Below are 26,769 nucleotides of genomic sequence, written 5' to 3' on the forward strand. Positions count from 1 at the left end.
GGGCTTTCTGTTTCTAACTTGGGCTGAGCAGGCCAACCACAGCAGAAAATAAAGGGATCTGATGGAAGGGTCTAGGAAGCTCTAATGATCTGAAGACTTGCAAGGAACTTGCAAGGAACTTGAAAGGGCTCCTACTAGCCTGAGGAGCTTTGGGGGCTTGCAGAATCTTATGGCTATTCTGAAACACTGGGGTGCTGTGGGCTCAAAGATGTGTTCAAACATCCACAAAGCCATGTGAGTGCTTGTGTATACTATATACATTAGAAAGAGAGAGTCTCTCTAATAAACAAATAACATACATATATAAATATTTTTATATATTTTATGGGGAGAAGGACAAAGAAGTTATATGAAGTTATGCATAGCTTTCAAGAAGTAGAGACCACCACAAAGAGAATAACTTTCTTTAGGACCTTAGGAGATTTGAGGAACAGGTACTGAGTGAAACCGTGGCTTTTGCTGCTTCAATGATTTCCCACCTATCCGTTGCAGACTTAGGGTAAGGGGCAACAGTTAAAAAAAAAAAAAAAGATAACATATAAAGTCTTTCTCTTCTGCCAGTTATATTTTTCTTTATTAGAGCCTTTAGGAAGAGAATGTCAGTTGTGTGTATGCTCAGGGCCTGACTTGATGGAAAACACGTGCAGCTCCCATTTATTTCAGTAAGATTTGGAAATCCTATGTGTGTGTGCTGAAAATCAGTTCTAAAGTGCTGTAGCATGGCATGAAAACACAGTTTTCATGGCAACTAGAAGGTGAAGCTTCATATAATAGGTAAAAAAATTCTGCTGACTCTTAGTTATTTTATCAAGTCTTGTGATATGTGGTGCCTCTGTGAATGTCACCACCTCTAAAGCAAGGTGTGTTTGTGAGTGGGAAACGTGAAATAAAATCTGTTTATTTGCAATTCTTGCAGCTGTGGCAAAGAGATGGAATAAGGGATTCTTTACAAAGCTCAAGCACAGAAATTAAGTGGAAGCCTCTTGATGTGATTTGAGCTAGGCTGCTGTTTCTGAGGACAAGCACATGGATTCTGTCTATCGCCCCCACACTAAAGAGAAACAGTTTGAGTTTCTTGCTCTTCTCAGGGCACCACATGAAGATCAGGTGGTCAGTTTGTGTTCCCGAACTGTCAATGGCCAGAGTGCATGCTTCAGCCTGGCTTCTCACAGTATCAGCTATCCTTCATCCTTGCCACTCAGTAAAGGTATTATATATATATATATTAACTACAATACATTAATGGCAATGCTGACTTTGTCCTGAGCAGAAGTTGTTCTGAAAACTAGAGATAACAAGGTGACAAACCTTTCATAATGGTGCCTTCAGGTACTTGTCTTTGAGCAGAAGTCCCAGTTTAGTGCTGGCAGCCAGCACAAAGGAAGTAATAAGACAGCTATCAAGTCAATAACCACAGCAGGTTAGGCCTCTACAATGAGAAATGTTGAACTCCTAGAGAGCTGGGAGAAGAGAAAGAATCTTTTTGAACCTGTTGTGCAGATTGCTTATGAGAGAGTCATCATAAAGGAAATTATTTTTTCTAAGCAGTACTCCCAAAACTGTGGTTCCAGTGTGGGGTATCTGATATGACAAGGTCCTTTTTTCTTTTATCTTGAAGTGCCTGCCACCTGCCTTACACAAATTTTCATTTTGCCAGAGTCTTGCAGAATCCACTTACTGTCTTTCTCTGTGACAACACTGTGCTGTTGTACATTAATGGCTTTTGCACGTTGGGGCTGTACAATTTGCTTGCTAGGATTACTAACATCAACAATATGTGATAAGCTTGAAAAGTAATCAGCACTTTTATATTTGTAATTACCATAGCATCTAGAGACCTTGATTGAGATTGAAGTTCCCCTGTACCAGGAACAGAGCATTAGCAGCAGCTTAAAGTCTAAGCAAACAGAAAAAGCAGGAGGGGAGAAAAACAGGTGAGAGGAGCTGCTGCAGTGTGCATAACCTGACCCAGGAAAGTCAGAATCAGAACACAGATCCAAAGTCCTGATTATGATCAGTGACTTAATGTCACCATTTTGCCATGTGAGATGGGTCAACTCCCTTAGAGGATTTAGAAAGTACTCAGACCAGTTCCTCTGTTTGTTTATATGAAGATGTTTGTAGACCTCTTGATCCTAAGGCAATTGATAGTCCATGAGAGGAGGAGGGGGGATGTTGGGCTAGAATCTCATGTAAATGGCACTCAGAATGCCTAAAAATTGTTACAGGGTTGGGTTTTTTTTTGTTTTGTTTTGAGTGGCCTCTTTGTGGTCAGTTGTAAGCATCACATTTACATAGTTCTGTATTTCTAAAAAAGCCTATTGCATAAAGTTGGGACTACACCAAGTGAAAACAAAACATGCTAAGAAAAAATAGCAAGCTCTTCCAACAATGTTCAGTAACTGAGCTAGAAGTTAGTGCTGTATTCTGGAGAAAAAAAAAAAAAAAAAGAAAGAAAGAAAGAAAAAGAAAAAGAAAAAAGAAAAAAAAAAAAATCCCAGCACCATATGATTTCATGCACAAAAAACTTTAAACATTTTGGAGGAACATAACATATGACATAGGGTGTTTTTATTTAACGGATGGCTTTAAAAAATGGGGCCAGTGTCCCCTCTCATAGATGAACATGGTGTGCCAGGAGAGTTGCTGTACAATGTGTCATCACTTGGGAACCTGAAGAATTGTACTTGAGAAAACATTGCTACAAAATATCATCCCCTTCCCAGAAAGGTTCACTTCAGGCTTTGTAGAAAAACAGAACAACTCATTTCCTCTGAATATAATTCATCTGTTGAGAAACTTTCTTAAAGGCATAGGTAGCTGAGCAAGTAGCTGGAAAACTGTTGAACCTTGCAGTAGCAAATAATAGCCCATTATTATTATTACTACTTAGCTCTTGCTGAGCACTTTCCATCCTCAGAGCACTTTACAGATATGAAGCAGGTAATATTCCAAGCACCTGAGAGGTGCTAAGTGCTACTGCCTCTCTGTAGCAGGGGTGCAGGGGTGCTGCCCCTCACCAGGACGGGCTCCCCAGAGTATGAGCTGCTGTTGGCCAGCCTGAGGTACAGCTGTTGTGGAGATAATATTCTTTAGTTTCGACGTGGGTCTAGAGGGCTTTGCCCAATTATTACCTCAGAGTATTTTATATGATTGGCGTGGCAAGTGGGGGTAGAAAAGAAGGGAAAGAAAGGGAAGGGAAGGGAGAAGGGGAGGGGGAAAGAAGGGCAAAAGAAGAAATGAAAGCTAGGGGGCTCTTTAGCTGTCATGAGAAGCCTCCAGTTAAGATTCTCCTGTGAGCAATTTGCTGTTTGAGCAAAATGATAAGCAATAGGTGAGGTATATATGGAGATACACTGGTTTGCAAATACTTCTGTTCATATGGTGTGTTTTGTTTGGAGAAATTAAGCCAGTATAGAGAAAGAAAGTGTTTTACCAATTTAAACTTCATCTCCACAGCACTACTGCTCGCTGGGATAGCTAAATACAAGAGTGTACACGGACAGTCTCTTGGAAGAGCCCGTTGCCCAGAGGGGAGCATCGTTGCTTCCTTCAGGACGCTGCCAGACTCACCTGCCTCGGGAGCAGCTCAGTTCCATCGCCCTGTACCCGGGGCTTGCGGGGAGCCGGGCACGCCGGGCCGATCTCTGTCCTTAGGCTCCCTCTAGAGTTGACACAGGCCTTGCAAAGCCTTCGGCTCGGCCCGGCCACGGCCTCTCGGGGCGCTGCGGCTGCGGGGAGCAGTCCCCGAAGCTTCGGCTCAGTCCTTAGGGCCTGCGCCTCCAGCCCCAAACCTCCCGAGAAGTTACGGGTGTGCGGGGAAAAACGGTGATTGTTAGGGAAACAGGGAGAGCTGAGGGAGGTAAGAACTTCTGGCTTTCCAATGGGTCATGCCTTGGCCCTGCCTTCTTCACCTCAGCGCAGGAGGATGCACTCCGTGGAGCAGGCCAGGCCTTATTCTCGATTTGTAAGGGAACACTGAAAACCTTACTCCCAGCTGTATATTGAATAGCCCGGGTAACCCCCACCCTCTGTGTTTATGGCTCAGACAGTCACGCTGCTCCACTTGCCAACTGTATTAAGCGCCGGGGAGGAGCTCCCCACAAACCCTTCTCCCCGCCCGGCTGCCGTGTCTATCTTTTGCAAGGCGGTGGCGCTCTCGTCTTGCCACATTTCTCCTCCAGGACCCAATAGTATTTTTTTTTTTATTTTATTTTTTATTTTTTTTTTCCTTCACGCTTCGCTGCTTACTACGGGCAGGCGCGCCTGCCTCTCTCACCATTTGCTATGGCCATCGGGGCGGGGGGGGGGGGGGGGGGGGGGAAGGGGAGAGCTGACTGTAAACAAAACACTTTAGATCATGGCAAGGTCGCTGCAGACACAGCCTTTCCCCTTCGCGGCCGCAGCGATTTAAGGTGGTTTGACAATGACGGGGGCGGGGTTGGGGAGGGTTGGCACGCAGAAACTGCTGATCCCGGGGGCAGCGCGAAGCGACCAAAGCAGAAAGGTTTCTGCCCGAAAGGAACTTGGTTTTTTTTTTCCTTTCCAAGTGCTACAGGGAGATAAATCTGTGCTCTTTTCTGCTGCCATCGTGTCTGCGGGTGTTTATCCGTGAGGCTACGGTGTATTTTCCAGTGTTTGCTTCCTATTATTACCAATCATCACGATCATAATTATTATTATTGGCATGGGTTTGCACTGTGTCATAATCCTGCCGTTAAGGACTTTTCTGGTTACAGGAGTCAGGCAGTGGCTCCCAGCAAGACAGGGATGGGGCAGTGGGAGCTCCCTATCTCAGAAGGTTTCAGCAGGTTACCGGGGTGCTGCACAACAGATCTGCAGACTGCTTTCCTGCTATATACCCACTCTTGTGCACAGCTAAGAAAACAACCCAAGTGTCCCACACCTCGCATGAGAAGTGGAGAATTCTGAAATGGCACTGCCTTGATGGTGGCTAAGTTAAAGACAGGAAAGCCTGGAGAACAGAAAAAGAAGTCCTCAAATGAAGCAGATGAATAGGTCCCACTTTGCCAGCTCAAGAAGTTGTGTGTTTTTTTTTTCACAGAGTTGCAACTTCAAAAAACAAAGCAGAACAAAGAAGCCCAACAACCCAGAAATCCCAACAACAAACACCTAAGATGTAGACATGAGGATGTCAGCTTCAATTCTCTGTGAATTGGTAGATCTTGTGGTTGCTGAGAGGAGCTGGAAAACAACTTGTGGTAAAAGTTCTGGCAAACAAAAATAGCACGGCTAACATTTTATTTCAACCTTGTGTTTTTTAAACATTTTTATTCTTCTCTTTGCCTGCACACATCTCTTTTTGAACTCAGGGCTGACAAGACCAGGCTGACCCAGGAAAGCAGGCTGAGCAAGGTGGGGGGCTGCTGCCTCGGGGAAGGAGGCCTACAGGCAACTGTAACCTGGGGATAAGCACTACATGCTGATTCTGTTCCCTTTCCAGTGCCTACACAGGTGAGGGCCCAGTTCAAAACAGCAACTGCAGGGTAAGTTTTGGTGGCCCATCACAACTGCAAGGCCTGAAGCAAAACGTGTGTGCGAGTACAGACAGGGCAAAAGCTCCCTATCTTCATGGCCACAAGATCTGGGACAGTTGCACTTCGCAGGGGGTGCCAGGCCAGGCACTTTGGTATGTGGGGTCTGTAGCCCCCAGGTGACTGGGCCCTGGGGAAGTCCCAAACCTCCAGTATCTGAAAACAGCCCTTATGTCCTGTAGTGTGTGGGACTGTCCTGCTGAGCAAGGGATGCTGGCTGTAGAAAGGAGTGGGAACAAGGAGGGCCCGGAGGAGAACACTGCACTGCTCTTAACTCCAGCAGACCTGCTGTAGCAATCAGAGGAATGGCTCAGAAATCCCTGCCCGTGACTCCTGGCTCAACTAATCTGCAGAATACACAAACTTGAAGGCTTTCGTTTTCTTTCCCTTGCTTACTGAGAACACAGGTCCCTGCTGAGAATTCTTACAGCTACTTCCACACCTGGGCTCTCCCTACCAGAGGGGCAGCAGGAGCCACCCCTCGCTTTCTCTCTCTCTCTCTCTCTGCGGGCAGCGACCCACTCCCCCGCCCCAGCTGGGGTGCAGCTCCCGGCCCGCCCCGACCTCCCGACCCGGTGAAAGCAGAGCGACGGCCAGACCGAGTCAAAACGCAGCTAGCCCCCTCGACTTTAACCACGCTCGGGTTCTGCAGGGGGAGGCGGGTTCACGTGCGCGGAGCGGAGCGGTACAGAGCGCCGCGCCGCGCCGTGCCCCCCACGCTCTCCCCGCCCGCCAAGGGGCGGCCGCCGGCCAGGGCCACCTTTAGAGCCGGCGGCGGCGGCGAGGTACGGCCGTGCCGACGGGGCGGTGCCGGCCGCCGTAACCAATGGCTCGGCTCCGCTGTTTAAATAGACTCGTCCTGTCAATCATTTTCTCCTTCGTCAACCTCCCTTCAATCGCCATATTGGGCAACTGAGAAAAGGGCTCGTCTCGCCTTGTTTTTTTTCCCTCTCCGCCCGTACGACGTGGCCGTGGGGAGAGCGGCGGGGCCGTGCGGACAGCGGCGGGGCCGTGCGGATAGCAGCGCGAGGCCGCCCCCGGGGCCGCGGAGGGCAGCGCCGCTCCCCGCTCGGCTGCTCCCCTCCGGAGCCGCCCGGGCTGCCCGGCGGCGGCTGTCGGGGTTCGGCCGGCCCGGCGCTTATGCAATTGCGCGCTGCCGCCTCTCCTCCGCGGGCCGAGGCGGGGCCGCAGAGAGGGGGCCGTACGGAGAGAGACCGCGGAGGAGAACCTGCGAGCGGCCGCGGGTAAGAAGCGGAGAGGAAGAGCGGGGAGAGCCGCGAGAAAACCCACCGCCATCGGTGACGGCAGAAAGGGAGGGGGAGATGTCAAACGTCCGCATTTCTAATGGGAGCCCTACCCTGGAGCGCATGGAGGCGCGGCAGTCGGAGTACCCGAAGCCGTCGGCCTGCAGGAACCTCTTCGGGCCGGTAAACCACGAAGAGTTAAACAGGGACTTGAAGAAGCACCGCAAGGAAATGGAAGAGGCATGCCAGAGGAAGTGGAATTTCGATTTCCAGAACCACAAGCCGCTGGAAGGCAGGTACGAGTGGCAAGCCGTGGAGAAGGGGAGCTCGCCCGACTTCTACTTCAGGCAGCCGAGGCTATCCAAAGCCGTCTGCAAGTCCGCCGGCCGTCAGAGCCTGGATGTAAACGGGAATTGCCAAACCGCGATTTGCGCCGCTTCTCAGGGAATCTCAGAGGACACTCACTGTGTAGGCCGAAAGACTGATGTTGCTGGCAGTCAGACGGACTTTGCAGAGCAGTGCGCCGGGCAGAGGAAAAGACCCGCCGCCGACGGTAACGTACCCCGCGGGCAGCGCCGCGCGCCGGGCCCGGCCCCCGCCTCCTCCCGCAGCACCGGGAGCTCGGCGGTTGGTGGGGGCCGGGGGTGAGCGGCGGGGCCGCCTCGCGCCCCTCGGCACCCCTCTGCGGAGGAGAAGAGGGGAGGCTCCAAGCGCCGGAGTTGGGGCGCGAGTAAAACGCGCATCTCTTGCCGAGAGAGAAGCCCGTCCTTCGCGTGCCCACCTTCGCGTAGCCCGGTAGCTGACGTAGGGATGCGGGGATGTGCGGGAATAAGCCCCGGCCCCGTCGCTCCTCCCGCCCCCGGGTGCCGAGCGAGCACCTTGCAGGACAATATTTTAAACCAGTGTTCTCCCCCCCCGTTTTTAATTTTCCCCTCCTAGATTCCTCTCCTCAAAATAAAAGAGCCAACACAACAGAAGAGGAGGTTTCAGAAGACTCCCCCAGTGCCAGTTCAGTGGAGCAAACACCCAAGAAATCGAGCCCGAGACGACATCAAACGTAAACTCCCTAAGTAGGTTCCCTTCGGGCTCTGGGCGTTAGGATGCCGTGGGGGAAGTCGCGGAGGTCTTCTGCTGGGGGCCGGCTGCTGGGGCCGCGGGGACCGGGCGGCCCCGCTCTCTGCCCCGAGCTGCTGGGGCCGCGCCGGCCGAGGGACGGGGCTTCACGCCGTTGCGGGTGTCGGGGGGCCGGGGGGACTGCCCCGCCTCGGCGCTGTTCCCACTGTCCCACCTTGGCAGGGAGCTCCAGCCCAGGAGAGCAGTAGGGTCGGTAAAAGCGGGGCTGAGCATGAGCCTCTCTGTCTAAGTTAGGCGAGGTTGTTCTCTTTTTTTTTTGTTTCTTGTTTTTTGTTGTTTTTTTTTTTATTTTTTCCCTTCCCCGGTTGTTGTGGTTTAGTTTTAGGCGCTGGCTGAGTTTCCAGGGAAGGGAGCGGGTTAATGGCAGCCGTGTGTGGTGTTCTTGTTGTTGTTTTGTTTCAGCGCGAGGGCTGGGGCGGAGGGAGGTGGTACATCGCGCCGGCGGTTTCGGGGCCGAGGTTAGCGGGGAGGTTCGCAAACGCGGTTCGTGATTGTGCCGAAGAGATTAAGCTGTAAAGCAGAAGTTGCAACAAATTACTCCTGCTGGGGGGAGCCGCGGCGGAGCGCGTCAGCTCTCGCCTCTATGCAAATGCCGCACCACCGCCCGCTCCTTTGGGGCGGGGGCTGCTCCGCGGCCCGGCGGCGGCTCGGCCCCACGGGCTCCGGAGCGGAGGCAGCCGACGGCCCTGGGGCGGCGCGGCCCCGACGGGGGCGGCCGGGCTCAGAGAGCCGCGGGGCCGGGACGCCGCAGGGCCCTGCCCGGGCTGGGCCTCCCCGCCGCGGGGAGCGGCGTCGGCTCGGACCGGTCGCACCCAGGGAAGGGAGCGCGTCGCTTTCAGCCTCTCTAATGTCTTCTCCCCGTCTTCTTCCCGTTGCAGGGCGGAGGACTCGCGTTTCCTTGCTCATCGGGGGGCGGTGAAGCCAGGAAGATATAAAGTTGTAGTAGAGATGAATACATATCGTCGGTCTCCATGGGATGGGGACCCTGTGCAAGCACTGAAAAACAACGACAGCAAAACAAAAAAAAAAAGCAGACAATAACACTAAAAGTTTAGACACTCTTAAAAGACCTGCCTCTAAAAGCATCGGATGTAGCATTGTGCAATTAGGTGTTTCCTTATTTGCTTCATTGTACTACCTGTGTATATAGTTTTTACCTTATGTAGCACATAAACGTTTTGGGAGGGGGGGGGAGTGGAAGAGGGCGACCGATGGAAACTTGCTTTCGCCATCTAGCAAGCAAAGAAATGAAGAGAAGCAGTGTAGGCTCTTTATTCCTTAAAGATGTATTGTCCCTTTAAGTGGGTCCCCTGTGTTTTTATTTTTTCCTCGCAACACGGTGGTAGCGCTGCTCGCAGCAGATGCCTGCAGGCCGCCGTCAGAGCCCTCTTCGCTGTGCTGGGCTGAAGGGGTGGGAGGTGGGGTGATCCCCCCACCTCAGATCCCTATAGGAAATTGGAATGCCTCTAGTCTCACAAATTCACCCCATTTGCTACATCGCCGGAGTTGTTATTTTTATTTTTGGAAAGGAATCCGGAGGGCACTTGTTCCAAATCTCCAATGTTGCTGTTTTCTGACCAGGCCCACATCCTTTCGTCCTTGTGTGAGGGAAAGGGATACTACATCTTTAAACAGTATTTCTACATTGCCTGTGTACCTGTATGTAAAAATAAAAAGTTTGAAGTGTACCTGTGTACATAACTCTGTAAAGACACTGAGAAATTATACTAACTTATTTATGTTTAAAAGATTTTTTTTTAATCTAGAAAACAGTATTTTTCCCCATAAAGCCAAAGCGGCGTGTTTTTGTGCATTTGTAAATGCTCTATTTGGTAGACTTCTTAGAGGTTTTTTTTTGTTTTTGTTTTTTTTTTTGGTTGTTTTTTTTTCCCTTCCTTCCTGATAATATGGCTGTGCTTAAAAGGATTGCAGACTGAGCCAATTCCATATTTTTTGTAATGTTTGGGGAAAAAGAAAAAAAAAAAAAAGCAGAAATACGGATCGATGTTGTTTCACAGCGAGCAATCAATAAAGAGAAGTGCCATCTGTAAGAGCCATGTCCTTCCTGAGTGTGTGTGTGCAGCTCGCAGGGGGCTGCCCGGGGTGTGGGCCTGGCACAGGTGGAGGGGTGCAGCCCTCGGTGCTGTGCTAGTTCTCGGTGAGAGCTGGGATGAACGTGCCCTCTTAAGTTCTACGTTGTGGAATGTCCTCCATCACAATTTATAACTTTTTTTTCTTTTTTTTTTTTTTCTTCCCGTTTTATGTAACGATGAAGCAGCTTGAGACGCTGTTGTTTTGGTGTAGAACGGGGGGAAGCACCTCAACCCCGAGCCTAGTGTGCCTAGTGTTCCGTGCTCTGGGTCGCCACCAGCCCCTCTCTGCGGGTAGGCCTGAGACAAAACTTTCCCCCTCGAGGCCAGAGTGTGGCCGCTTCCGTGCCGCCAGGCGCCCAAACCCGAGGTCTGGGCCTGGGGCCTGTCCGCCCGTGGCCTGACGCCGAGCAGCGCCGTGTCCCACCCTCTCCCGCCGCCTCGGCGCTAACCAAGATGGCGCCCGGCCCCGCTGCCCCAGCACCGCTGCGCGCAGCCCCCGGCCCAGCCCATCTCTCTCTCCGCGGACTCCCCCCGGCTGCCACAGATCGGGGCGAGCGCGGCATTTGGGGTCGCAAGATGCGGGTGTCCCCCCCGCCCCCTGGGGCACAGCGAAGGAGAGGATTCGCATCACGCAAAAATGAGCGCAGCGCGATGGAAGGGGGCGGGGGGGTGGGGGAAGCCCTGGGCGAGTCTCCTCCGAGTTCGCCCCGCTCTGCAACTCGATCCGGCTGTTGATCGCGGTCGCGCTTAGGCTCGCCCTCGCGTTGGAACCGCCCGAAAATGCTGCAGTGAGCCGGGGAGGGACGGGACAGCCACTCGGCTTTGTCCCCGGCCGAGGAGAGCGCGCAGAGCCGGAGCTTCCCGGGGAGTAACGATTCCCCCCCCCCCCCAGTACGAACAAAGTGTTTGGAGGAGCTGCTCTAAGCAAGTCCTTCGCCTCAGTATTTTATTTAATTTTGGTGATAGCCGATGGGGCTTTCCGCCCCGCTCTCTGCCAGCCCCATCGCCCTTCCCGTTTGGCGGGATCGGGGGAGGGGACAGCCCCTCTCCCCCCGGCCCGGGTTGTTGTTGTGGAGGGGCCTGGCGGCGGAGCCTCCGCGGGAGGAAGCGGGCGGAGCGGGGGGGGGGGTGAAGGGGGGGAAGATTTAAGGTGGCGCGAGTAGCGCAGGGCTGAGCCGGGCCGAGCAGCAAGATTTTTTTTTTTTTTTTAATTATTATTTTTAAAAATCATTTTATTCCTCCCCGCCTCTCCCCCGTCGCAGCCTTTCCTCTTCGGGCGGCTGGAGGCAACCTTGCCCCGCCGCTCCGCTCCAACAGCGCCACTCCCGGCACGGCGGGGGGAGGCGGGCGTGGACAGGGCGCGGCGTGCTGGGCCCGGCCTGGGCCGATCCGACTGATGCAATAGGCGCGGCTGCCGGGCTGCCCCGCGGGAGCGCGCACGCACGCGCACCCCCCCCCCCCCCCCCCGTCTCACGTCCCTGCGCGTACACGGCCCGCTTTGCGCGCCCCCGTGACGGGAACAGCGGGAAAGGGTTTCGGGTTTGGGGCAACACGAAGTTTTCAGATGCCCGTCTCTGTCAGTGCTTCTGAGAAGCTCCAGCTGACAAAACCTGGAGAAAAAGAATTCTGTAGTTTTCGAAAGAAAACATCCCACTTCAGAAATACCAACGCGTTTTCCTTCAGCATCTTTTTTGTTTTGATATTCTCATCTTTCCGTTTTAAAATGTCTTTTTTTTTTCCTGCATTTAAAAAGTAATCTACTATTCTCTTGTTACTCTTTTGATCATTTATTTCTCTTTTATCATTTATTTTAATATGCACCCAATGAAAATATTTACAGTGGAATGACTAAAAACAAACAAGCAAAAAAGTCTCAACAGGTCTGCAATACAGTAATTCCATTATATATACATATATATATATGTGTGTGTACACACTGTGCAAGGTGTTTTGCCCTGTCTTGAGATGAGATGTTTTCTGGTTTGATTTTGCTGGTAAATCCTTGAGAGCGTTCTCTTCTTTATTTTATTTCTTTAAGTATTGATTATTTTTCCCCACCAACAACATCTGGTGTGCTTGCTAAGCTGAAGAGAGGTATTTTCGAACTGACCAGGCTGTATCTGCACTGCACTCACCGTGTCACCCAGCTGGGCTCCCTCCTCCATCCAGCGTGCTGCATTTCTTCTGCCTGCACATCATTCATTGCAAGGCTCAACATTATTAAAAAAAAAAATAAAAAAAATGTAGGGAAACAGTTTACTTAAAAGGTGCGGGTAATGTATGTTTTCCTACATTGATTTGGCTGAATACAAGGAGTGCAGCTGCCTAAATCAGCATCAGACCACCCACTCTTCCTCTACTACTGCCTGAAGAAGCAAAACACAACAGAGAGCAGTTAGAAAAAATCCTCTTAAAGGAGGTTACCAATGAGGTAAAATTAGCACTGAAAAGTGAAAGAGCCACAGAGCTTTGCCCCCCACCTTCCTCTGTCATCCTCTGGTGGCACCAGAGCTGCGGTACAGATGCATTAGGATGCCCAGATGCAGGTGAGGACCTCTGATTTCATGGGGTGCCCAGATGTGGTGGAGAGCCCAGATTTGGCAGGGTACTGGACTCTCAGAGCAACAAAAGCAAGAGGCAAAAGCCTGTGCCTTGCAGTGCAGGCAAAAATCTTGCGGACAGGCAGCAGGTGGAAACAAAGTTGGGAGCTGCTCCGTTCCAGCTCTCTCATGACAGGGTGCTGTGATAGACGGAAACCTTTGCCACTTGTTACAGGGTCAACTTCCAGCCCTACAAGGCCACTGCAGCATGGGAGCAGAATCCCTGTCCCAAGGCTTATGGCCAAGGCTGTGTGGTATAGGCAGTAGGTAAATGTGAGAGAGGCCCTTACGTGGAGGCCAAAACTACAACTTGACAAAGGCTTGCTGCTGGGGCTGACTCCACACAGACTGCATGTGAGGACTTGATGTATCAAGCAGTGTCCCTACACCTTGCTGCCGGGGCAGGGTGCAAGAGCTCTGTAGGAGGGTCTCCATGTGGAGAGAAGCCAGAGCTCCAGGGCTGACTGTGCTGTGCATTTTTCCTGCCAGATGGGAAGCCTGGAGTTGATGCTGTAGGCTTTGCAATCTAGCTGACCCCAATCTTTCTCTTATTATTATTTTTTCTCTTCTTTTCTTTCCCCTTGAGTTCCCATCTGAGCCACCAGCTTCCCGCTTTATTAACGTCATTCTGCCTGGAGATCAGATTCAGAAGGGAAGGCACATGTGTGCTCACCTCTATGGGCAGGTAATTATTTGTTGCGATGGGTGGCTCAGGGAAGGAGAGACCTCTACTGGCTGCACTCGAGGAGCTGCTGCCGGGCTGTCAGTGCGTCTGTCTGCAACCGAGGTGCTGCAGGGGGTTTCTCGCTTGCTCTCGCCCTACCTACTCTGAAAATGACCTCGTGGGTCACACTCAAGGAAAGCTGAAAAACCTTTTGTGTTTTCCCACTTTAAAACAAACAAACAAACAAACAACAACAACAACAACAACAAACAGCATGTAGAGAGTTAGGACTCCAGCAACTGGATTGGTAACTGCTCAATGCAGTAAGCAAAGTGGCTTATTTCTTTTGGAAGGGGTGAAGCTTGGGCACTGAAGCATTGGAGAGAATTAGAGGCTTGTTGGTACCACAGGAGAAGACAACAGGTTGTTTTCACCTGCTTCGTTGATTTCAGTTGCCTTTTATTCCCTTTCTGTCCTTTCTCCCAGCAGGATGGCTTTGCCAGCTGTCCCTCTTGGGTCAGCATTTAGCAACCTTCCCCTGCTGCCAGACAATTGGATGGAGGCCAGCTCCTACCTGAGGCCATACCTGGGGTCAGCAGTTAGGGGATGCTTGTCTTCTTGGCTTGAGGAATAACTAGATTTAATTTAATGTGTTTTTTCTTCTTCTTCTTCTTCCAGCAAAGCCACCTGTATCTGAGCACAAGCACTGCAAAAGAGGGCTTGGTGTTTGCAAGCAGGTGGAGCTGGGAAAGCCATAGCTGTCTGGGAATGGAAGGCCTTGAAATCCTGACCTTCCAGTTTCACCTAGTGCAATGTAGGCAGTAGTTTCACAGCTGGTACTGCCTACACATGGGCTTAGGCATCCCTTTCCTTCCTCATCCAGCCCACTCATCCCTCGCCCTGCCAGGAAAGTTACAGGAGGAACTGGATCGGGGAATGGAGCTGGCAGAGATTTCCTACTTTCTCTGCTTTGGTGCTTTTTTTTTTTTTTTTTCTTTCCATCTGGAAAGATTTCTGGTCTAGTTCATTACAGAACTGCACCAACAGCTCTTAACAGCACAGTAGGTGGGAGAGGGAGCAATTTAGCAGCACTGCCACAAAATTGCAGCTTGGGAGCTGGTACTGTCTTCTTCTGGCTTTGCATCAAAGCAAAACCTAATAGCCTTGTGAAGGGAAACTGCCATCCACCTTAAAGTAAGGAGGCTTGCTAGATGGTGCCACGCAATCTCCAGCAGCACAGCCCAGGGCTCTACCTTCCAGATTTCATCTCACGCTTCTGGCCAGCCTAAGTCTCCTCCACAAATGACCTGCGAGCTGCGTAGTTAGGGAAACAGAGGGTAGAGTAACGCTGATGGCCTGTAGTTTTGTGATTGTCTGTCAGAGGGCCTTCCTCACGGAGATATTACAGGCACATCTACCATGTTGCAGTATTTTTGTACGGAAGTCACCCTACCTATAGTGTGTAGGGTGAAAAGACAGAAAACCTGCTTAGCGTCTTTGGAAAGCTTGGAGTAGTAGATTCTCTCAGCATACTGAGAGACTTCCATAGCAAAAGCACTTTCTTTCAAAACTCACTGAAAGAAGTTGCTCCATCACCAGTTATCACGCCCTTTCCTTCCACTCTCCCTCTTGTTCCCCTTTTGCCAATGACTGCATGGTTAGGGCACCACTGTTTTGAAGACATCTATTGCTTTCTCTACCTGAGGGACCAAAGTTTGTTTTCTCTCCGGAGTGTCCTGGGTGATGAATTATTGGCTTACATGGGTCCTTCTGAGCTGTTGCATCACATGAAAAAGAGTGAAAAATTCATTGTTTATTCTCCAGAAGTCTTTTGTCCAGTAACTAGAACGTGGGGCTCCTTCTAACTGAGCATTTGAAATGCGATGGTGTTTTTTTTTCCTTCCTTCCTTTTCCTTCTTTTCTTTGTTCCTCTCTCCATATAAATCTTCGAGGTTCCAATGAGAAGAAAAACTTGAAAAATCAGTTCAAATCCTGGGAGGTGGAAGGCTACAAGTAGCTAGTTAAGCCTTCTGCCATGCTCCTTTCAAAGCCAAGATAAAAGCATACACTTGCTCTCTCAAGCTTCCTGCTCCTGCTACTTAGTGCCCTTTCTGGCTGCCTCTTCTTATCTATATCTGTACTTCTTTATTAAGCAATATCCCTTGGTGCTAGTATGTCATGTCTTACCTCTTAAACTCACTCTAAAGTGTGTATCTAGTCTAAGGTCAACTATACCAATCATGTTTTGCTAACATATGGAAAAATAGGATTATGACAATGCCTTCTAATGAGAGAAGAGCACTATGAAACAGGTAACAAAGAAGAAAAATTGGCTCATCCCTTCCAACAACAGGTGACAATTTAAGAGGAACACCGTCTCTATCCAAAGAAATACCACTCCCTTGGCTGCTGACCCTTAAATGAGCGTGAGGAGGGGTGGATCCAGGCTCCATCCCTTCCAGTCACTCAGGCACATTGCTTACACCTGAGCTCCCTGGGTTAGCTATGCCTTCTCACTTGGTGCTCAACCACTGGTTCAGGCCATGACCTGGCAATTCTGCTGCAGCTAATTTGTTCAGCACAAATGAGAAAGGTTTTCTGGGTTCATTTTTTGGGGGTGGTAATGGAACTGATAGTTTACTCCTCATTCATACTCAGCAATTAGCAAGTATGTCCCAGAGGACTGTACTGTTTGATCATGTACAGGTGGTTTAATGGGATTTAAGGAATCACTGCTTCTTCTGATGAACATCTGCCTTGTGTTTGTGATCTCAGTGGCTTGGAGCAGGAGAACTGCATCAAGCTCGTGGTTTTTATATTTATATTCTGGGTGTACAACATTAGGCACCTTCTGGCTTAAAATATATATATATATATATATATATATATGAATTCCTTTCTGAAGATCATATTCAAAACTGTTCTTCAGATCCAGGTGAACTTGTAAGCTTGTCTTCCAGGAGACAAGGGCTTCTCAAGGGCTGGTGCAAGACCACACAGCAGAAATTCCCCCCAAGGAGAATATAAGGCATATTTCCTTCTGCTCTCTGTTTAAGATATGCTTCCTGGTGCTGACTTCTCTAAAGAACATCCATAAGCACCTTTAAAAATAAAACTACCCCTTGCCAAGTGAAACAAGCTACTGAACTCATAGACCTTCACTGGGCAGGAGGATGAGAGAGAGAGAGAAAAAAAAACCACATACGACAGATGTTAGGCGTGTTGCTTAATGCAGTTCTGGAACCTGCTCAGATTCTGCGGTGAGGTGGGTGGTATTGCAAACCTAGCTGGACTGGAAAAGAGAAACATTTTTCTAGTAAATGGAACATATCTGGTAGAGAAAGCACTGGGGGGTAATAAACACACAGCAGAGAAGTGCCATCTGGAGAAATTTTCTTTCATATGAAGTTGCAGTGTCATGCTGCATTGTGAGTTCTATATTACTTCAGAGTGACAAAAGACAAGATGTGCTCATGGAAGCTTTACTGAGGTGCAAGCCAGGCATGTATAACTGCCATCACAGCAGCCTATTTCAACTAAGAGAAGGTTCTTCTGAGCAGTTTTTCTCTTTTTTCCTTTTTTCCCCTGTTCCTGGATGTCCTCTTGCATGGGTTTTTCGTGAAGCCTGGAACAAGTGTTGTGAATACTCACCTTGAGTGCTCTGTGCTTTCTCTTCACCTGCTAAACAGTTTGGTGTGCTGAGTTCCCATTTCTCCTTTTAGAAAAAATGAAGTGTTTGGTGAGACAGTATTCTGTATTTGTGGAGAGACTACGGAGGATAAAACTAATAGACAAACCAGCATTTTGTTTGGTAAGATGTCAAACTGTCACGTTTCAGAAGTTCCTTGTCTTTTAGGCCTTCCCAGGTGCAACCTCAGTGCTGAGGGTGCTGCAGTGCTCTCAGGGGAAACGCTGTGCAACACAATGGCCTTTTTACCCACTGAGAGCCTGATCAAAGCACTCTGAATCAAGTCTGTGAATCCCTGGTGGTAAAGCTCTTTAGAGCTTTATTTGCAGAGCTTGGGTCCTAAGAACAGCCACTCTTCTAGATATACAGTAAGAAAGGGGAAGAGACTACCGGGAGAGAGACAGGGGGATAATGGGAACTTGAAGTCTTTGATTAAATGCAAATATATGTTTTTTTGACAGTGAACAAAAGCAGGCCAAGCAAGTTATGAAAAACATATGAAATGTAAATTGAGGGTTTTTTTTTTTTTTTGTGTGTGTGTGTGTGTGTGTGTGTGTATGTGTGTGTTTTGGTTTGATAAATGTAAAGATTTCTCATATACGACAAACCCTTTTACAGTCGTGTAAGATAAGAACACAGGATGGTGGAGTTTTTTTCCAGGCTGCCAGAATGTCTCTCTGTCTGGAGGCTCCTTTTGTTGTCACATATGGCCTTTCAGTAACACATGATGGTAACACAGGGCAGCAATCTTAAAAGACTAAAAGAAAGTGAGGACACCTGGATTATGCTGAAAAATCTGAATATAATTGTCTACATTTTTTTACATGAGCCTCAAAGAATTGCATACTTCACTAGCTCAGATTATTGGCAAAAGATCAGTTTTTACATTTTCATTAGTACCTCTAAAGAGGCTGGATACCTATAATTTTACAGGGATGCTCAGAACTGACAGATGGCCATTGGTATTTTCTATGTGATCTCAATAACAGTAGATAACACCTCATCTTTAATCTACACTGAAGTGGATTAGAAATAACAAATTGCATTTCCAAGAAAGTGTAAAAGTTGCTTTTTGTGTGTGTGTGTGTTCTCATTAAGAAAACATACAAACAACCTGCTTCATCCACCTTTCCTCAACTTTGGTCTGTTTCTGTGCAGGCTGGGTCCAGGCTCCTCTGATGCCTTGCAGGAGCTCTGGCCAAGTCTGGAGAAGGCATTGATTCTCCACTTCACTGCAATTTGTTGCCTCTTTGAAGAGCAGCTGTTGCCTTTGAAGTGAACTTTTCTGGGCAAATGAGTATCAATGGATACCATGCAATTTTGGCTGCAGATGGGCAGCAGCAAATTCCCCTCTCAGAGGGGACTCTGCTGGCAGAAAGTGTGCAAGATGAGGGACTCAGCTGCCCCACCAGCCACTTCTCACTGAAAATACACAAAAGGGGAGATGATGCAGAGGGCACAACAGAGTGGCTCCATGTTAATCCCCTCCTGACCTAAGGTTCCTGAGAAGGGGTGTCAGCCCCTCACTGCTGGTCCTTTGATCTGGAGCTCAGGTGAAGGAAAAAATGGAAGACCAGGGGAAAGTTTATTGGATAGCACTGAATCATTCCAGAGAAACACAAAGTCCTACAAGTGCTCACATGTCTTTGTGTTACCCTACAACCTGGAACTGAACTCTGAGTCCAAGACCACTCTTATGTGGTCTGTGCTAATGTTCAGGACTAATATTTTATGCTAATACTCACACTCCTGAGGTGCTGGCATGTGTCTTGAGTGGCTTTGTCTGGCTGGGAGGAGGACAGACTGATGAAGGGGGCACGACTGCTGCAGGTAAATCCTAGAGACCAGGACCTAGACCCTGATTTGTCATGTTAGATGTCTAAATACCAAATGTCTGTCCTTAAAATGTTGGTCACCCATGTCTAAAAATGGCTCAAATTCATCAGTACCTACTTTACAGTATGATCCTGCTGAGATGCAAAGGTCTGTCCACACCGTGCTGTGTATGACAGCTCTTTGACAGCCCTTTGGAACGTGGAAACTGGAACAAGCCTGGTGGTTCTGATATTAGGGTCTGCTTTGGACAGAGTGATTACTGTAACAGACTTGTTGGCGTCAGGCAGCTCACAGAGCTTTGTTTTGATGCAGCATTTCACAAGCAGTGGACTAATAGAGTAACAAAGCAGTCTTCATTATTACTCAAATTTGTCTTGACTAAGCATAGCATAGCTGAATGAAGTATATCTGTATTGTTTTCAGGCAACTCTAATTTCTCTGCAGACTTCAGGGTAATTTAATCTCTTGATGTGACTGTGTAACTCTTATTATTTTTAGGCACATTCATTAAGAGAAGAAAAGGTCAATTTAATCTGAAAACATATTAGCAAGTTTTCTTGCTTTCACAAATCTGAACCTGGTACCATAGGGAATAAACCAAAAGTCTTTAGTAGGTGATTGCTTTTTGATGGCCAGAATGAGGCATTATTCATGACTGTTCCTTATGGCTGATATTGGAAAGCTACTTGCTACTCTTGAAGATAGCTACTAGCAAAGATTAAGGACAGGTCAAGTCTGCAAGATGGCATGGAATGGCTGTGAAGTGGGTTTGGCCCAAATGCCAGAGCTCAGGCTCTGAGTCTCCTCTTTGGCTGAGAAGAAAGCTCCTGAATCACTTAGCACAAGCTCTATGCAAAGCTGTTTCCCTCCACACTTCTGAATGGGGATGGTGTTGCCTCTCACTGAGCAGATTACTAAAATCATATGAATCACAGAATCATAGAATTGCTCAGATTGGAAAAGACCTTAAAGATCATCAAGTCCAACCACGACCTAACCATACTACCCTAACTCTAACAACCCTCCACTAAATCATGTCCCTGAGCACCACATCCAAATGGTTTTTAAACACATCCAGGGATGGTGACTCAACCACCTCCCTGCGGAGCCTATTCCAGTGCTTAACAACTCTTTCTGTAAATAAGTTTTTCCTCATATCCAACCTAAACTTACCCTGGCACAACTTGAGGCTTTGTCCTGTCACCTCTCACCGGTGGGAAGAGACCAAACCCGCTCTCGCTGTAAGCACCTTTCAGATATTGGAAGAGAGCAATAAGGTCTCTCTTCAGCCTCCTTTTGCCCAGACTAAACAGCCCCAGTTCCTTCAGTCTCTCCTCGTAGTACCCTATTCTCTAAGCCCTTCACAAGCCTTGTTGCCCTTCTTTGGACCTGCTCCAGCACCTCAATGTCCTTTCTGTACTGAGGTGCCCAAAACTGAACACAGTACTCGAGGTGGGACCTCACCAATGCTGAGTACAGGGGCAGAATTATTTCCCTAGTCCTGCTCACCACACCATTCCTGATACAAGCCAGGATGCCACCAGCTCCCCTGGCCACCTGGGCACACTGCCAGCTCATGCCCAGCTGACTGTCCATCAGTACACCAAGGTCCCTTTCCATCAGGCAGCTTTCCAGCCACTCCTCTCCAAGCCAGTAGGGTTGCCTTGGGGTTGTTGTGACCAAATTGCAGGTCCCGACAGTTGGCCCTATTGAAATTCATACAGTTAACCTTGGCCCATTGATCCAGTCTACCCAGTTTTCTAAAGGATTTAGTTCCCTTCTGAGTATTCTTAATAATGATATCCAACAGGCTTTGGGAAACATGATGAAAACCCAGAAAGATATTGTTCAGACCTCCATAGACTCTTCCAGGCTTAGCCTGGGTGGAAATGTAATGTTAGACATGGCAGGTTTTGCTTATAACTGTGCTCTTTGATTATGAATAAGAAAAGACAAAGCAAGAAAAACTCTCAAACTGTCGTACTTCATGGAGTGGGCTGTTGCAGCTAGCAATAAATTGTTGATTGTTTGTTGAAAAGCCTTACTAGTTGTGTTTGCTTTTTGGATATCACAAGTCACTGGGTCATGACAGGGACTGTGAGTTATGTTCCTCCTCCCAGCTTGAAAGCGTGGATTCACAACCATGATGCTCAGCTGTGCCACAAGGCAGGCTGCCTGTTGGAAAAGGGGAAGGTGGCACAAGGCTGGAAGTGCCTTCCTGTTGATGGAGTCTTTCTCCTCCAAGTAGCTTAGAAAACTATTTCTGAAGTGCAAGTTGCTCTTCAAGTGTCCATCCTTTGTCCCGAGGAGGTCTTTGCTGGAGCCTTGAGAGAGAAGTATGCTGGAGTTCACTGATTCTTATGTTTTGGTGTTGCTATGGACACAAGAGTCTACGTCTGTGCCCCTTGCCTAACTTTTGCCTGCATTTTACAGTCCCTTAAATGCAACTTTAGGATCTGGGATACTGAATACCTTGAAGCATTGAAGTCACATCCTCTGGTGTTTCAGCAGGGGTTAGAGCTGGCTGGTGGTGATTATGTTATCAAAAGCTTCTCTTCCTCTGGGCAGAATGAAAGCAGGTGATGGTTGCATTCAGTTCATTCAGAGGAGTCATGGCTTTGGTAGCAACAAATGTTGCAATTCCCTTTCTTTGGCTTGCAGGGAGAAGCCCTTGGTAAGAGAGAGTGTGCCAATGGATATTGGAGGCACTGAAGGACCAAGAGGTCAGCATAGAAACACGCTGCCAGACTGCTAGTACTGCCTTTGGCTCTGAATGTATGGATTAATCAAATCACCTTTATTTCTCTGTTTCCCTCACATCACTCCATATTTAACCCTTTGCTTTCTTTTTGCTGGAAATATAGATGTGGTAGTTCCAGACGTGGAGGCTGTCACTGGGAGGTCAGTGAGGAGAGCTAAGTTTTGGCCTTAGGTGGTGGTAAGCTTTTCACTCCATCCCTTGCTTCAGGGACAAGAAATTCTTCCCTTGCTGAGGACAAATAAGTCTTCTGAGCACCTTGGGTCTGCTGCACATTAACACATGTATTAGCATTCCCTGGTAAATGGTGGAATAATAATAATGTGGTTATAGGCCATCTGCAGGGAGGTTGTGTCCTATACCTGTCCCTGTGGGCTGCAGGCCTTATGTGAGAGAAGACAGGGCTAGCACAGAGGCTGTGTGTGGGAAGAGAATGAGTGCATTTAAGAAAATAGGGTTTAAATGGGAATTTAATTACTCATTTTTGGCCTTGTATCTGAGCAAGAATAACATGAAAACCTGAAATTAAGCACTTGTTTCATTCCAATACAGAGAAGAATGCCTCCAGTATTTGAAAATAATTTGAAGATAAATAGAATTAATTCTTAACATATAAAAGAAGTAGCTAACATTTTGACAGACAAGCCTCCTCCTTGGAGCCAAGAACATGCCTTACCTAAAGGAAGAAAATACTCATTTGTACTGAAAGTTGCCAGGAGTCATAATTAGAGAACAAAATTAGTCAAGGTGAGGATGGAATGAAGAGTAGAAAGATTGTTGCTTTTTAGATAACCGTGCAGTCATGGCAGAAGGAGAATGCAGAGTTTCCTAGATTTCTCTTTTCTTGATCCATCCCTACTTCCATCAAAACATTCACTACAGGTTCCTTTGGCATAAAAATAAAAATAGAAGTGTCTCACTGTGCAAGTTCTGACATTGCTGGAAGTAAGTCTGCTTGGCCTTGGTCCTGTAGTCTCTAATGTCTAATAAAGGGTGAGTTAGTCTCTTGTTGCTCCAGCCTGTCCATCACCGGGGCTATCATGGCAGTTCCTTTCTTCTACTTGGCCACGTGCTTGCACAAAATGGGAAGTTTCATACCACGACACAACTTCAAGACACTCTGACACTTTTGTTGGAAATGTCCCTAAGCAGCTTAAAATCTTTCAGGGGGGTGAAGGGAAAGGGCATAATGGGTGGATAACCAGAGACATATGGACTCACCTACATGCTGCATGGTTGCACAAGGCTTATGTTTTTGGGAAACCAGACTGAGATTTTGCAGAAGATGAGAGCCATTTGTAGGAGATTTGTTGTTCTGGTATTGTTAGTGCAGCACTCTGGCAATAGCTACCCAGCTGTTCCCAAAAGGCAGGGAAGAATAAGCAACAGCAGTGCCATGTCCATAGAAATGATTAATTTAAAAGGAAAACCAGGTATTTTTCTGTCAGATCAAAACAGTTCTTCACTTGGACATATAAAGCACACAGTATTCTCTACCTTATAAGCCTCTCTTAGTGACAAATGTGTAAATCTTTTCTCCTAGATAGGAATCCAGATGCCCACTTATTTTAATTCAAGTAAAGATAAAATGGCCAATTTTTCTCTGCCTGGAACATCTGCAGAAATGCCACTGAGGAATTTTGGCCTGTTGATTTAAATACAAAGTTACAAAGCCCTCCCCTTTCTTTTGTCTTTCTAGGTTGGACCAAAAATATCTTCAGCAGCCATAATCTGTGACTCATTAACGAAAAGGTTTTCTGTATAAAATGTCCACGACTCCTTGAGGCAGGCTTATGATGTACAGTCCATAATTTCAGAGACTAAGGTTACCATCAGAGATGTCAGTTCACAGGGACACCATAAAACATAAATTATATAACCAATATCACGTTTTCCTTCTTTGTTATCAATTAATGGATTATTCAAGTAGAGAGCTGGGCTGGTATTGTTCCAGTCAAGTTGGATGGGGAAATCTTGTAGAAAGAGGAATAAGCAAAAATCAATTTTCAAATGATCAGCGGAAGATGTTCCCATCAATTCTTGCCATTTCCAGCAAGTGCACAAGAGAATCAGCTGTACTTCCAGTTCTGCTTAATGAATCATAGAATCATAGAATGGCCTGGGTTGAAAAGCACCACAATGATCATTGAGTTTCAATCCCCCTGCTATGTGCAGGGTCGCCAACCACTAGATGAGGCTGCCCAGAGCCACATCCATCCTGACATTCCTTAACAGTGTTACCAATTCTTTAGAGAAATGAGGATATGTACTACAAGAGTGATACTGATGTGATGTTTCCTGCTCTTACCATGATATTTTTGTATAAATTAGGTGTTTCTTTGTCAAGCTAATGGGGCCTTGCAATGTAATGGGGCTCATCTTTTTATGCTAATTATTCTTCCTATCTATTTGCTTACTAAAATATAGGTATTTAAGGCTGAATTGTGAAACTCATTGCTTTTTTGAATGGCAGGGTCCTATTTAGAATAATGCTTAATTTCTGTTTACTTGCAAAAAATATCCAGAGCAGCATAAACAATATTGCATATGCTGACACCTGAGCACATCTCATCAAGTTGCATTTTAAAAATGCATAGGAAAGAGAGCCAAGCACAAGATAACTTCAATTCTGGAATTTTTAACTACTGGGGGCTTGACTTTGCCACCTTCACTTTCCAGTTAGGGCTTTTTTTTTTTTTTTTTTTTTGTATGCAGCATGTTTCCCACAACATATTTCCTAAGGCAGCCAGGGAGGCGTCAGGGACTGTTTTCTCTAGGTTAACCTCTGCCTGGAGCCATTCCCAGAGGAAAGCCTGCTGACTGATAGGTTTTGCTATGAGTAGATGTGAGACTGAAGACATTGCTTCTTACTCCAGAGGGATATGTATATACTCTTTCTGACTCCAGGAATAGTCCCATTCCTTTTTTGTTTTTGTAGCAGTGGTTGCCACCATTATCAGAGGACATGCTATACTGTGCTTCCCAAAAAAGAGAGTCTAAGCATGTGACCAGGAAGGAAGTTATTGGGCTTGGAGATTTTGCCTCTCTAGCAATGTCTGGTTAGTTACAACTTGCTTTTTGTGAGCTGGAAGTTGCCACAGAGCTCAGAGCTTGGACCACAGTCCCTTCATAGCCCATTGATATCCCAACCCCTTATTCAAATGCCTTTTGTTTCTTTCGTGGTTCAGACTCATGGATGAAACACACAGGTGGAGTGTTCAAACCCTGGAAAGTCTCCTCAGAGCCTGCACAAACTGAGGCTTCTGGGAAGCTTGCAATGCTTCTGATTTGAACAAGATGACACAGGGCCAGGAGAAGTCCCAGTTTTGTCCATGCAAATACCATATTTCTTTTCCAGTGCACGGGGCAATTACAGAACCCTGCAAAGAGCTCTTTTCATATCTGTAGCCCTTAACAGGGTCAAAATATACTTTCTCCTTACTCTTGTGCTGAGAAAAGCCTGAATCATTTTGCTGAAACTTTCCCAAAAACCACTTACCCTGGGGCAGACAGCATGCATGGAAAAAATCCAGCCCAAACAGTTGAAATCTGGCAAAGTTGAAGGCAAACTGAAACACATTCTTCTTATGGAAAGTGTTGGGTGACCTCTGCTAGGCAGTGTTCTTTGCTCCACCTAACTGAGACACACAGGCAGAGTTTGCAGCTTTACTGTCTGTGTGCGTCAGCTTGGGCGTATGCACCCTGAACAACAAGTTGTGTGTATAAAAAATATACACCCTTCTCTCTACATGCTGCATGGCTCTTTGCTACCCAAAGACTCCTGGTCAGACGTATCGCTATCCCTATGTCATCCTGGCAGCTACCACCTCCAGCATTCTTTGCCTGAGCTGAATGGTGTAGTCCAGGACTGGTTTCTCTCCTCCTTCTTTTTTTTTTTTTTTAAATTTTGTTGGTTTCTGCCACAGCAAATAAACAAACAAATAAATGTGTGTGTGTATATATATACACATCTATATATAGGCAGCCTTGCATATTTGTCTCTGTTTTTCATTTTGTTTTGCTGCAGAAGTTAAACAGAAAAGCTTTGGCAGGACTTTCTTCAGCATAAGTGAGGAAGCAGCTGTTTACCATGAAAAAAACCACACATTAGTTTGTTCTTCGTGACCTAGGAAATAGCTGCTGTCACAATCTCCAGGGCTTTTCTAGACACTTCTATGGCCTGAGAGATGACTTGCTCTGACACTGCCACACTAGGCTATAGTATAAGACTGAGGTGGGAATGAGAGACTAGGCAAAGTCATGTGGCTGTGAGTCACTGGAAGTTATTTTTCCAAACCTTTACTGAGACTGTATGTCCAATAATCTATGACCAGCCTTGTAAGAAATCTACCCCATGTTATCATTTCCTTGAAGGAAAAGTGCAAACAAGGACCAAACCTTGTGGGAATGTTGGTCAGTGAAGCCTATGAAACTGGTGGCTGCGCCACAAGAATGGGAAGTTTTGCTGCTTTTGTAACAGTACAGTGCAAAACCACTGTGATACACTATCAGTGTTGGCAGAGGAATGGTTTGGCAGATTCTAAAAACTCTTTTTATCCATTTTCTTTTTTCAACTGAATGGAGCTCAGCAAAGTGAGTCTCCCCAGAGGTGACCCTGCATTGCCTGTGCGCAGGCAGAAAGGCTCTGTGGAGGGGGATGAGTGCAGGGAGGTTCAGCAGGACCTCCTTCCATCAGGGGCGATTCATTCTGGGAAATGAGCTTTACAAACATTTCCTTCTCTTTGCACAAGCAGAAACACAACAACACAAGAAGAGTTGCTGTAGTTTCCTAATCTATGCTTGCTTCCTTCCCCATTTGGGCATCAACACTGATAAAATCCCGTGCTCCCTTCTTCCCACCTGCCAGCTGGTAGTGGGCTGTAGTGTGGCTACATGACACAGCACTGCACAGCATTTTTGTTAGCTGGTGCTAGTGAGAGAAAGGCACCACAGTAGTGACAGGCAGATCAGACACTTTTGGTGACTGAGAATTCACTCACTGGTTTTGCAACATATGTGCTCATACTCGTGGTAGTCTCTGGGGGTTTTTGTTTATTATACAGGAGTACCAACAAGCATAACCTCTGCCTCATCAGCAGAATGAGGACCAATACTGGAATAAAATGAGTCAAGATAAAGAGGCCATTAACACAGCTGAGGATGGCAGTAAGGCCTACAACACGGTGTAAGTCATGAG

At 47.5% G+C, this 26,769-nt stretch overlaps 2 protein-coding genes and 1 long non-coding RNA gene across 5 annotated transcripts; 2 read left to right on the forward strand and 1 right to left on the reverse strand.

Moving 5' to 3' along the window:
• The first annotated feature begins 6,453 nt into the window (after nucleotides 1–6,453).
• Nucleotides 6,454–9,984, forward strand: CDKN1B (cyclin dependent kinase inhibitor 1B). Of its 3 annotated transcripts, NM_204256.3 has the most exons (3): nucleotides 6,454–7,352; nucleotides 7,739–7,869; nucleotides 8,812–9,984. In NM_204256.3, the coding sequence occupies exons 1-2, from the start codon at nucleotides 6,878–6,880 to the stop codon at nucleotides 7,858–7,860; spliced, it is 597 nt and encodes a 198-aa protein (NP_989587.1). In that variant the 5' UTR covers nucleotides 6,454–6,877; the 3' UTR covers nucleotides 7,861–7,869; nucleotides 8,812–9,984. The 3 variants fall into 3 exon arrangements, 2 of the variants coding, with proteins under 2 accessions (NP_989587.1, XP_015145401.1); XM_015289915.4 differs by lacking the exon at nucleotides 7,739–7,869 and having other exon boundaries at nucleotides 6,761–7,352; XR_006939301.1 differs by lacking the exon at nucleotides 8,812–9,984 and having other exon boundaries at nucleotides 6,863–7,594; nucleotides 7,739–7,870.
• On the reverse strand, nucleotides 9,872–12,191 carry LOC121107608. The gene is made up of 2 exons (XM_040652877.2): nucleotides 12,162–12,191; nucleotides 9,872–10,946 (listed from the first exon to the last, which is right to left on the reverse strand). The coding sequence occupies exons 1-2, from the start codon at nucleotides 12,189–12,191 to the stop codon at nucleotides 10,275–10,277; spliced, it is 702 nt and encodes a 233-aa protein (XP_040508811.1). The 3' UTR covers nucleotides 9,872–10,274.
• An 8,229-nt stretch (nucleotides 12,192–20,420) lies between these two features.
• On the forward strand, nucleotides 20,421–24,227 carry LOC121106763. Its single transcript, XR_005839739.1, has 4 exons — nucleotides 20,421–21,393; nucleotides 21,476–21,589; nucleotides 21,679–21,715; nucleotides 23,272–24,227. It is a non-coding gene; the product is annotated as an uncharacterized LOC121106763 (long non-coding RNA).
• Nucleotides 24,228–26,769: the final 2,542 nt, after the last annotated feature.

Source organism: Gallus gallus, chromosome 1, assembly GCF_016699485.2.
Source record: "Gallus gallus isolate bGalGal1 chromosome 1, bGalGal1.mat.broiler.GRCg7b, whole genome shotgun sequence".
Taxonomy (NCBI): Eukaryota; Metazoa; Chordata; class Aves; order Galliformes; family Phasianidae; genus Gallus; species Gallus gallus.

Coding starts and splice junctions, on each gene's coding strand:
- CDKN1B (NM_204256.3), top strand. CDS start 6,878: ATGTCAAACGTCCGCATTTCTAATGGGAGCCCTACCCTGGAGCGCATG. Junction 7,353..7,738: donor GAAAAGACCCGCCGCCGACG/GTAACGTACCCC, acceptor TTCCCCTCCTAG/ATTCCTCTCCTCAAAATAAA.
- LOC121107608 (XM_040652877.2), bottom strand. CDS start 12,191: ATGGAGGAGGGAGCCCAGCTGGGTGACACG. Junction 10,947..12,161: donor GAGCCCAGCTGGGTGACACG/GTGAGTGCAGTG, acceptor GGACTTGCTTAG/AGCAGCTCCTCCAAACACTT.